Genomic DNA, 13,624 nt, shown 5'->3' on the forward strand with positions numbered 1-13,624 from the left:
TCATCATACGTGTGAAATGAGAACTGATATTTGTTTTAAATTTTATTTCAGCTGAGGCACAGGGTTTCATATCAAAATATGTATTCCTTTTAAGAACAAAACACTTTTAAAAAACCAAGAGGTCTTATTTTATAAAGGTATTTAAGTATATGTAGCAAGTTACTGCTATTGATGTATTAAGTATCATAGATATTTTGCCTCATAAATCAACGTGATAATCTTCTAATGCCAAGCAGTGGTATATGATGCTAAACTATTTCCACCTTTGTCAGCAGGCAGGTCTGGACTGAGGAATTTATCTGGTGTAGACTGGTTCACAAACTATGAAACTTCACACTTCTACACTAGTCCTAACATACTACAGCTTTCACAAATTTAAGTCCTCTTTTCCTGACATTCTTTCGAATCAAAGATGGAGATACTTCATACTATCATAACCCAATATCTGGTCTCTGTGCCCCTTGGTTATGGAGAAGTTGAACAGTTTTTGAGTTATGACCATTTTATACTTTTTAAGTTATGACAATCTCGTAGTCAGGTTTTTATAAGTTTGTTCTGAATCCAATTTGTGACATCAAAATCATCAGAATGACATTGATCTATGAAAGAATTTTTCAAAAATATTTTTTTTTTTCCAACATCAAACTCTTTTGATGTTTGTTGTTGTTTGATTATGACCCTGATGTTTGTTTTGATGGTCACACACATAAACATGAGAAGTGTTGAAACCGGTTTTTCTCTGAAGGTAATTAACAAGCTTAATGGTCTGTGAGAGTACCAACACCTAGCGACAATAACACAGTCTGCCATCAATATTCAGGAGCAATTTAATCTTTAATCTTTAATCAATTATTCTGAATGTATTATTACATTTCGATATCCGCCAACCAGTGTCAAAACTTAATGAAGAATCTAGCTTAGATTTTAAAGAGAGGTTAACACAGGTTAGGTAATCAATTCCAACACGTACTAACATTGTAAATCAAACTTCTGTAAAACCAGAGTGTGAAATATGAACCTATAAAGGGACCAGAATAAATATTCTACCACAAACTTATATATTAGCAAAGATTAATATATACATGCCTGTGCCCATGTTTTGATAGAAATGGAATGAAACACACCAAGAATATTCAAAATCAAAGTACTAAAAGTACTGAAAAGCTTAGCACACCCAGAATATCCCCCCCCCCCCCCCCCCCCCCCCAAATAAAAAAACTAGAACTGTCGCCAGGATGGCTGACTAATACCCCCGCAATCTACACGAGTCAATGGTGAATTGGAACTGTTAATTAGAGGCTAACTAAGATAACCCAGTAATAAAGTGACCAGTTGCCATAGCAACCATAATTTTGAGAAAAAGAAAGTGAGATGCACATCTGCACATGGTCCTCTATATTTGTGTGAAGTTTCATTGAAATCGGCCCTTCGGTTTAGGAGGAGTTGTCCGGACAAACTTAAAGTTATGGTTCTTATCAGAAAACCTGTTTATAGTGACCAGTTGCCATAGCAACCATAATTTTGAGAAAAAGAAAGTGGGCATGCACATCTACACATGGTCCTCTACATTTGTGTGAAGTTTCATTGAAATTGGCCCTTCGGTTTAGGAGAAGTTGTCCGGACAAACTTAAAGTTATGGTTCTTATCAGAAAACCTGTTTATAGTGACCAGTTGCCATAGCAACCATAATTTTGAGAAAAAGAAAATGGCATGCACATCTACACATGGTCCTCTATATTTGTGTGAAGTTTCATTGAAATCGGCCCATCGATTTAGGAGGAGTTGTCCGGACAAACTTAAAGTTATGGTTCTTATCAGAAAACCTGTTTATAGTGACCAGTTGCCATAGCAACCATAATTTTGAGAATAAGAATGTGGCATGCACATCTACACATGATCATTAATATGTGTGTGAAGTTTCATTGGAATCGGCCCTTCGGTTAAGGAGGAGTTGTCGGACAAACTTAAAGTTATGGTTATTATCAGAAAACCTGTTTATAGTGACCAGTTGCCATAGCAACCATAATTTCGAGAAAAAGAAAGTGGCATGCACATCTTCACATGATCATTAATATGTGTGTGAAGTTTCATTGAAATCGGCCCATTGGTTTAGGAGGAGTTGTCCGGACAAAATGCGTCTACAGACAGACAACCTGATTCCAGTATACCCCCCTAACTTCGTTGCGGGGGTATAAAAATCATAAAGTCATACAGGTGACCCTATCATTTTCATATTTGATATGGTAATCAAACTGGAGTCATCTTGGAGAAATTGCAAGTGTGCTATCCATTGTACCACCTGTACCATACACCTGTATCTGCTATCCATTGTACCACCTGTATCACACACCTGTACCACTGTACCACACACCTGTATCTACTATCCATTGTATCACCTGTACCACACACCTGTATCTACTATCCATTGTATCACCTGTACCATACACCTGTATCTACTATCCATTGTACCACCTGTATCACACACCTGTACCACTGTACCACACACCTGTATCTACTATCCATTGTACCACCTGTACCATACACCTGTATCTACTATACATTGTACCACCTGTACCACACACCTGTATCTATCCATTGTACCACCTGTACCACACACCTGTATCTATCCATTGGACCACCTGTACCATACACCTGTATCTACTATCCATTGTACCACCTGTACCACATATCTGTCTGCTATCCATTGTACCACCTGTTTCACACACCTGTATCTACTATACATTGTACCACCTGTACCACACACCTGTATCTACTATACATTGTACCACCTGTACCACACACCTGTATCTAGTATCCATTGTACCACCTGTACCATACACCTGTGTCTACTATCCGTTGTACCACCTGTACCATACACCTGTATCTACTATACATTGTACCACCTGTACCACACACCTGTATCTAGTATCCATTGTACCACCTGTACCATACACCTGTCTACTATCCATTGTACCACCTGTACCATACACCTGTATCTACTATCCATTGTACCACCTGTACCATACACCTGTATCTACTATACATTGTACCACCTGTACCAGACACCTGTATCTACTATCCATTGTACCACCTGTACCACATATATGTCTCCTATCCATTGTACCACCTGTACCACACACCTGTATCTAGTATCCATTGTACCACCTGTACCATACACCTGTGTCTACTATCCATTGTACCACCTGTACCACACACCTGTGTCTACTATCCATTGTACCACCTGTACCACACACCTGTGTCTACCATCCATTGTACCACCTGTACCATACACCTGTGTCTACTATCCATTGTACCACCTGTACCACCTGTACCACACACCTGTGTCTACTATCCATTGTACCACCTGTACCACACACCTGTGTCTACTATCCATTGTACCACCTGTACCATACACCTGTGTCTACTATCCATTGTACCACCTGTACCATACACCTGTGTCTACTATCCATTGTACCACCTGTACCATACACCTGTGTCTACTATACATTGTACCACCTGTACCATACACCTGTATCTACTATCCATTGTACCACCTGTACCACATATCTGTCCGCTATCAATTGTACCACCTGTACCACACACCTGTGTTTGCTATCCATTGTACCACCTGTATCACACACCTGTATCTGCTATCCATTGTACCACCTGTATCACACACCTGTACCACACACCTGTATCTACTATCCATTGTACCACCTGTACCATACACCTGTATCTACTATCCATTGTACCACCTGTACTACACACCTGTATCTATCCATTGTACCACCTGTACCACACACCTGTACCACACACCTGTATGATTCGTTTTGACAATGCAACACAAACATGTGAAAGTATATAATTTGGAGACTCAATCTCTCCAATTTTTTTTCTAAATCTCTCATGCTGGATCCATTTTCATACAACTTTTTTCAACATTCTTGCCAAACAATTATGTGAAAATGGTATGTGATTAGGAAATATGAGGAGTTTCTTTGACTGATAGCATGTACACATACAGACGTAGATATACGGTATAACATACATATTTCCCTAAACATATTAAGGTTTTTGTTTCATGCAGACATGACTGTGCGGACCTCAAGGCAGTGCTGATGTGCTGAATGAAAACTTACAACAAAACACACACAAAGATAAACATCAGATATACTGTATTGTGATAAAAACATTCACCTAGAATTAACACAAAAATCACAAACGTGCAACTGACGATGTCATTTTTAAATTACACAAGACATCCAAATCTAGACTGGTAGCCATGCATTACAATTTTTGTACGGTATCAACACAGAAGTCGTACAAATCATCCGTAATGGATTCCTGTCTGTACCTCACAGTTGTCAGACTCAACAAACAGTGACAGAAACAATGACTTCGTCTGGCTACCGTTTCACAAAGCTTCTTAGCTTACGAATTGCTTACATTTCACAAAGCTTCTTAACTTACGAATTGCTTAAGTACTTCTGAAAACTTCTTCAAAAAGGTGTTCATAACTTTTTTTATATCTTATGACAAAATTTGTACATTCTCTAGATACAAATATACCGCTTTCTAAGTTGGAAGTTAAAAAAGATGACACTGCTGCAGTTAAACATGTGTACATACATGTATGCTGGCCCTGGTAAACATGTGTACATATGCTGGCCCTGGTAAACATGTGTACATATGCTGGCCCTGGTAAACATGTGTACATATGCTGGCCCTGGTAAACATGTGTACATACATGTATGCTGGCCCTGGTAAACATGTGTACATATGCTGGCCCTGGACCCATGTTCTGTACTCAGACAATAAACTTTATAATTTTCTGTAAAATTCCATTAGAATATCATGCTGGTAAATAACACAATTTGTACAGATTTTACTCACTGCACACAGATAGACGTTATGCATGAGTTTAGTCTTAAAATAGACTTACTGCTGGTGCAGTCTACGAAAATACGTACAATTACTATTTTGACAGTATCACTCTTCGACATTCAAAACCTGGTTTTTATCTCAATGTCAAATTGTTTTCGTTGACATTGCGGATTTGCATAAAGTTATGTAATGTTTTTAATGTAAGTTACGAAAGTTTTTAAGCTATGAAGTTTTGTAAAACGCTCAGTAAATCTTAAATCTGACTCACAGAAAAGTTACGAAAATTTGTTAAAGCTACGAAGCTTTGTGAAATGGTACCCTGATCACCAACTGGATGTTTTTTTATCTTGTTTTTCTAATGTTTACTGTGAGAATTTGGAGAATTACAACATAAGAGATTTGTAAGTAGCTCAGCCACTGTAACAGTGAAGACTACTTAGGATATGTTGAGTTCATCCCAATAAGCATCAACTTCATCATATGAAAACATCATAATTAATTTGAATAAATTTTGATACAGATATTTTACAAAGATTGGATTAAAAACAATTTCAGGATCAGTTCTTTTAGCTCCATTATAATCATGACAATGTCAAAATGGCATCAAGGATATTTTTATCCTAAACATAATGCTACTACAAGAAATCCAGAGGGTTTTTATCGCTCACCTGGTTAATTTGAGCAAATGTCAAAATAATGTTCACGGTCAACTCATTCAAAGCTTTATTTGTTGATGTCTAACAATGCTATATACGTTTAGTTGCTTAAAAGATCTAACCTAGAAACAAAGTCCAGACTTAGCATGATTGCATTTAAAGAAACCAAGCTCCTTAGGGTGAGGAAATATGCCTGGGCCTATTTTATTTTATATCAGGATTGTGTTATCCCTTGATGCCCAGCATTGCTATATATGGTTATAGGGTAGGAATCTCAACAGTTTAAACAAGAGGCCCATATACTGTCATCCCATCTTGCTAATTTGAGACAAGTTAGAATGAATCCCAATAGAAATTCAACAGAGGAAAGTCAAAGATATTATTTCCTTATATAAACTATAGTAAAGTTTACTACCGTCCCAAGGGGCAAATGTGAGACCCCGGGGTCATGAAATTAACAATTTTGGTAGAGCACCTTAAGATCCTTCCATCAATAAAAAGTATTTGATTTTACCTTATTTGGGTCTTGAGAAGATGTTTCTTGTAATTTCAGTTAATTTGACCCTTACATTTTTGACCCTGACCATCAGCCCCTGGGGGTCAGTCAGGGCTAACAAGTGCATACCATCAAATTATCATACCATGCTGATAATGTTTACAAAATTAGAATGAATTCCAATAGAAATCAAGCAAAAATAAAGCTCAAAAATATGTTTTCCCTATAAACACTTTAGTAATGTTTATCCCCTCCCCAAGGGGAAACATGAGACCTAAGGGTCATGAAATTCACAATTTTGGTCAAGGATCTTCTGTGAAGAGTATTTGATTCATCTCTAGTGACCTAAAAATTTAACCCATTAACAATGCTATATATGGTTATGAGGTGGGGATCTTAATGGTTTCAAAGATATAACAAAGAAACCGAGTCCAGAGGGGTGGGGAAAAACTCCAGGGCCTTAATATTTACAACAGGATATTATCTATCTCCTGATGTCCAGCAATGCTATACATGGTTATGGGGTGGGGACCAGATAAAGATATAACAAAGAAATTGAGTCACAATGAATGGGGAAAGACCCCAGGACCTTTTTTAACAACATGAGCTTGTTTATTTTTTGATGCCAAGGAATGCTAGATATGGTTAGGGGATGGGGATATCAACAGTGTTAACTAGATATGGTTAGGGGATGGGGATCTAAACAGTTTTAACTAGATATGGTTAGGGGATGGGGATCTCAACAGTTTTAACTAGATATGGTTAGGGGATGGGGATCTCAACAGTATCAACTAGATATGGTTAGGGGATGGGGATCTCAACAGTTGTAACTAGATATGGTTAGGGGATGGGGATCTCAACAGTTTTAACTAGATACGGTTAGGGGATGGGGATCTCAACAGTTTTAACTAGATATGGTTAGGGGATGGGGATCTCAACAGTTTTAACTAGATATAGTTAGGGGATGGGGATCTCAACAGTTTTAACTAGATATAGATAGGGGATGGGGATCTCATGAGTTTTAACTAGATATGGTTAGGGGATGGGGATCTCAACAGTTTTAACTAGATATAGTTAGGGGATGGGGATCTCAACAGTTTTAACTAGATACGGTTAGGGGATGGGGATCTCCAACAGTTTTAACTAGATATAGTTACGGGATGGGGATCTCCAACAGTTTTAACTAGATATAGTTAGGGGATGGGGATCTAAACAGTTTTAACTAGATATGGTTAGGGGATGAGGATCTCAACAGTTTTAACTAGATATGGTTAGGGGATGGGGATCTCAACAGTTGTAACTAGATATAGTTACGGGATGGGGATCTCCAACAGTTTTAACTAGATATGGTTAGGGGATGGGGATCTCAACAGTTGTAACTAGATATAGTTAGGGGATGGGGATCTAAACAGTTTTAACTAGATATAGTTACGGGATGGGGATCTCCAACAGTTTTAACTAGATATAGTTAGGGGATGGGGATCTCAACAGTTTTAACTAGATATGGTTAGGGGATGGGGATCTCAACAGTTTTAACTTGATATAGTTACGGGATGGGGATCTCAACAGTTTTCACTAGATATAGTTACGGGATGGGGATCTCAACAGTTTTAACTAGATATGGTTAGGGGATGGGGATCTCAACAGTTTTAACTAGATATAGTTAGGGGATGGGAATCTCAACAGTTTTAACTAGATATGGTTAGGGGATGAGGATCTAAACAGTTTTAACTAGATATGGTTAGGGGATGGGGATCTCAACAGTTTTAACTAGATATGGTTAGGGGATGGGAATCTCAACAGTTTTAACTAGATATGGTTAGGGGATGGGAATCTCAACAGTTTTAACTAGATATGGTTAGGGGATGAGGATCTAAACAGTTTTAACTAGATATGGTTAGGGGATGGGGATCTCAACAGTTTTAACTAGATATGGTTAGGGGACGGGGATCTCAACAGTTTTAACTAGATATGGTTAGGGGATGAGGATCTAAACAGTTTTAACTAGATATGGTTAGGGGATGGGGATCTCAACAGTTTTAACTAGATATGGTTAGGGGATGGGGATCTAAACAGTTTTAACTAGATATAGTTAGGGGATGGGGATCTCAACAGTTTTAACTAGATATAGTTAGGGGATGGGGATCTCCAACAGTTTTAACTAGATATAGTTAGGGGATGGGGATCTCAACAGTTTTAACTAGATATAGTTAGGGGATGGGGATCTCCAACAGTTTTAACTAGATATAGTTAGGGGATGAGGATCTCAACAGTTTTAACTAGATATGTTTAGGGGTTGGGGATCTCAACAGTTTTAACTAGATATGGTTAGGGGTTGGGGATCTCAACAGTTTTAACTAGATATGGTTAGGGGATGGGGATCTCAACAGTTTTAACTAGATATAGTTAGGGGATGAGGATCTAAACAGTTTTAACTAGATATGTTTAGGGGATGAGGATCTAAACAGTTTTAACTAGATATAGTTAGGGGATGGGGATCTCAACAGTTTTAACTAGTTATGGTTAGGGGATGGGGATCTCAACAGTTTTAACTAGATATGGTTAGGGGATGGGGATCTCAACAGTTTCAACAAGAGATCCCAAAGGGATCTTGGCACCCACCATGGAATGATCAATATCAGTCAAATGAAAGACTGACATTTTCTCTTCTTTTCCCTTCTCTCACTCTTCCTTTAAAACATTCAATAACTTTATATAAAACTATATAGTAGGAGCAACCTACAATTGTCAAAATGATGGCCATACTCTTTGTCATTTCGTTCTGCCAATCAGACTTACATGAGTTTGATGGAAGAAATTTATATACTCAATCGTTAACAAAGAGGGAGGATGATGAAAATCTATTTATAGAAAGAGTGAGAGCATCAAAATCTATTAACAGTAATAGTGACTTCATGTTTTAAAGATGGATTGTGCATGCACCTTCAAAAGTCCAAGCCTCAGAGAACATTTATAACATTGACATAATATCTTAAGGAAACATATTTTAAGCTCTATGTTCTTGTAGAGAAGGCATTTAAATTGTTTTCATCAGATGGGAACAAAAGGACAACAGAAATTTAGCCATTTCTGAGATTAATGAGGAAGTTTTCATTATTTGTGTGATGTATATTAGGAAGAACTCTGTGTGTATCACATTCCCACATAACATGCATGTCCACAGAGCTGTCACCAGGTGAAAGGTTACCTGTAGGTACGGACTTGTAGCCAGTATACCCATCAATCGAGCAGCATCACCGTCTAATTGTTTCTTTTACAATAGTAATGGAAAAGGGCATACATATTGAGGATGCTGGGTGTCAGAGGTTATTTACAATAGCGAATAATAAAAATTCAAGTGAATGTTAAGGTCCATTTACATACAAGTGTTTAAGTCTGAATATATATAAGTGAAAATAATGTCTAAAGTATATATAAGTGTAAGGTAAGGCTTATATGAGGCTAAAAGTATAACAATGTATTCTTAATTATGGAAATCTACCAACTGGGGAAAACCACTTTGGTTTCTGTCACACCACCCTACTCTACCTATATAGGTATGTCAGGACCCTGTCACTCCGACCTACTCTACCTATATAGGTATGTCAGGACCCTGTCACACCACCCTACTCTACCTATATAGGTATGTCAGGACCCTGTCACACCGACCCTACTCTACCTATATAGGTATGTCAGGACCCTGTCACATCCACCCTACTCTACCTATATAGGTATGTCAGGACCCTGTCACTCCACCCTACTCTACCTATATAGGTATGTCAGGACCCTGTCATACCACCCTACTCTACCTATATAGGTATGTCAGGACCCTGTCACACCACCCTACTCTACCTATATAGGTATGTCAGGACCCTGTCACTCCACCCTACTCTACCTATATAGGTATGTCAGGACCCTGTCACTCCGCCCTACTCTACCTATATAGGTATGTCAGGACCCTGTCACTCCACCCTACTCTACCTATATAGGTATGTCAGGACCCTGTCACTCCGACCTACTCTACCTATATAGGTATGTCAGGACCCTGTCACACCACCCTACTCTACCTATATAGGTATGTCAGGACCCTGTCACACCACCCTACTCTACCTATATAGGTATGTCAGGACCCTGTCACTCCACCCTACTCTACCTATATAGGTATGTCAGGACCCTGTCACACCACCCTACTCTACCTATATAGGTATGTCAGGACCCTGTCACTACCACCCTACTCTACCTATATAGGTATGTCAGGACCCTGTCACTCCACCCTACTCTACCTATATAGGTATGTCAGGACCCTGTCACTCCACCCTACTCTACCTATATAGGTATGTCAGGACCCTGTCACTCCGACCTACTCTACCTATATAGGTATGTCAGGACCCTGTCACACCACCCTACTCTACCTATATAGGTATGTCAGGACCCTGTCACACCACCCTACTCTACCTATATAGGTATGTCAGGACCCTGTCACACCACCCTACTCTACCTATATAGGTATGTCAGGACCCTGTCACACCACCCTACTCTACCTATATAGGTATGTCAGGACCCTGTCACACCACCCTACTCTACCTATATAGGTATGTCAGGACCCTGTCACACCACCCTACTCTACCTATATAGGTATGTCAGGACCCTGTCACTCCACCCTACTCTACCTATATAGGTATGTCAGGACCCTGTCACTCCACCCTACTCTACCTATATAGGTATGTCAGGACCCTGTCACACCACCCTACTCTACCTATATAGGTATGTCAGGACCCTGTCACACCACCCTACTCTACCTATATAGGTATGTCAGGACCCTGTCACTCCACCCTACTCTACCTATATAGGTATGTCAGGACCCTGTCACTCCGACCTACTCTACCTATATAGGTATGTCAGGACCCTGTCACTCCGACCTACTCTACCTATATAGGTATGTCAGGACCCTGTCACTCCACCCTACTCTACCTATATAGGTATGTCAGGACCCTGTCATACCACCCTACTCTACCTATATAGGTATGTCAGGACCCTGTCACTCCGACCTACTCTACCTATATAGGTATGTCAGGACCCTGTCACACCACCCTACTCTACCTATATAGGTATGTCAGGACCCTGTCACTCCGACCTACTCTACCTATATAGGTATGTCAGGACCCTGTCATACCACCCTACACTACCTATATAGGTATGTCAGGACCCTGTCACTCCGACCCTACTCTACCTATATAGGTATGTCAGGACCCTGTCACTCCACCCTACTCTACCTATATAGGTATGTCAGGACCCTGTCACTCCACCCTACTCTACCTATATAGGTATGTCAGGACCCTGTCACTCCACCCTACTCTACCTATATAGGTATGTCAGGACCCTGTCACTCCGACCTACTCTACCTATATAGGTATGTCAGGACCCTGTCACTCCACCCTACTCTACCTATATAGGTATGTCAGGACCCTGTCACTCCACCCTACTCTACCTATATAGGTATGTCAGGACCCTGTCACTCCGACCTACTCTACCTATATAGGTATGTCAGGACCCTGTCACACCACCCTACTCTACCTATATAGGTATGTCAGGACCCTGTCACTCCACCCTACTCTACCTATATAGGTATGTCAGGACCCTGTCATACCACCCTACTCTACCTATATAGGTATGTCAGGACCCTGTCACTCCACCCTACTCTACCTATATAGGTATGTCAGGACCCTGTCACACCACCCTACTCTACCTATATAGGTATGTCAGGACCCTGTCATACCACCCTACTCTACCTATATAGGTATGTCAGGACCCTGTCACTCCACCCTACTCTACCTATATAGGTATGTCAGGACCCTGTCACACCACCCTACTCTACCTATATAGGTATGTCAGGACCCTGTCACTCCACCCTACACTACCTATATAGGTATGTCAGGACCCTGTCATACCACCCTACTCTACCTATATAGGTATGTCAGGACCCTGTCACTCCACCCTACTCTACCTATATAGGTATGTCAGGACCCTGTCACTCCACCCTACTCTACCTATATAGGTATGTCAGGACCCTGTCACTCCACCCTACTCTACCTATATAGGTATGTCAGGACCCTGTCACACCACCCTACTCTACCTATATAGGTATGTCAGGACCCTGTCACACCACCCTACTCTACCTATATAGGTATGTCAGGACCCTGTCACTCCACCCTACTCTACCTATATAGGTATGTCAGGACCCTGTCACACCACCCTACTCTACCTATATAGGTATGTCAGGACCCTGTCACTCCGACCTACTCTACCTATATAGGTATGTCAGGACCCTGTCACTCCACCCTACTCTACCTATATAGGTATGTCAGGACCCTGTCACACCACCCTACTCTACCTATATAGGTATGTCAGGACCCTGTCACACCACCCTACTCTACCTATATAGGTATGTCAGGACCCTGTCACTCCACCCTACTCTACCTATATAGGTATGTCAGGACCCTGTCACTCCACCCTACTCTACCTATATAGGTATGTCAGGACCCTGTCACTCCACCCTACTCTACCTATATAGGTATGTCAGGACCCTGTCACTACCACCCTACTCTACCTATATAGGTATGTCAGGACCCTGTCACTCCACCCTACTCTACCTATATAGGTATGTCAGGACCCTGTCACTACCACCCTACTCTACCTATATAGGTATGTCAGGACCCTGTCACTACCACCCTACTCTACCTATATAGGTATGTCAGGACCCTGTCACTCCACCCTACTCTACCTATATAGGTATGTCAGGACCCTGTCACTACCACCCTACTCTACCTATATAGGTATGTCAGGACCCTGTCACTACCACCCTACTCTACCTATATAGGTATGTCAGGACCCTGTCACTCCACCCTACTCTACCTATATAGGTATGTCAGGACCCTGTCACTACCACCCTACTCTACCTATATAGGTATGTCAGGACCCTGTCACTACCACCCTACTCTACCTATATAGGTATGTCAGGACCCTGTCACTCCACCCTACTCTACCTATATAGGTATGTCAGGACCCTGTCACTCCGACCTACTCTACCTATATGTATGTCAGGACCCTGTCACTCCACCCTACTCTACCTATATAGGTATGTCAGGACCCTGTCAATCCACCCTACTCTACCTATATAGGTGTCAGGAAGATTTTTTTCATTAGAATGAGTAATATGCACAAAGCAATGCTCTAGGCCTAATTTTGTCAAAATCACTTCATTCTTTCAGAAAGAGAACTATTTCACAGATTAATCTCTATTTCCCTTATTGAGTCCGACGATCATTTATTTGTAGGAGGGCTAGACTATCTGTTTATTTACATTGACACCCCCCCCCCCCCCCCCTTCCCCCATCAAATAATGCTGAAGACTAAATTTGGTCACAACCAACTCAGCCTAGCCTAGTAGCATTGTAATGGAGAGACAGACAACATACTAAAACATATCTCTATAGCTGGTTTTATATTGTTAAAGTGATTAGTAAAGTTGTTAGCAGAGCAAAGAGTCACTAGGCGTTGATGACTGGAGAATTCTCACTAATTACGATGC

At 40.6% G+C, this 13,624-nt stretch overlaps 1 protein-coding gene across 1 annotated transcript in view; it reads right to left on the reverse strand.

The window, feature by feature from the left end:
• The window catches only part of LOC117340108, an 85,286-nt gene that overhangs the window by 49,114 nt on the left and 22,548 nt on the right, over positions 1-13,624 (reverse strand). Inside the window, exon 7 of the mRNA XM_033901903.1 lies at positions 9,245-9,307. Coding sequence (XP_033757794.1) covers positions 9,245-9,307 — 63 coding nt within the window. The remainder of the gene's footprint in view (positions 1-9,244; positions 9,308-13,624) is intronic.

Source organism: Pecten maximus, chromosome 1 (genome assembly GCF_902652985.1).
Source record: "Pecten maximus chromosome 1, xPecMax1.1, whole genome shotgun sequence".
NCBI lineage: Eukaryota > Metazoa > Mollusca > Bivalvia > Pectinida > Pectinidae > Pecten > Pecten maximus.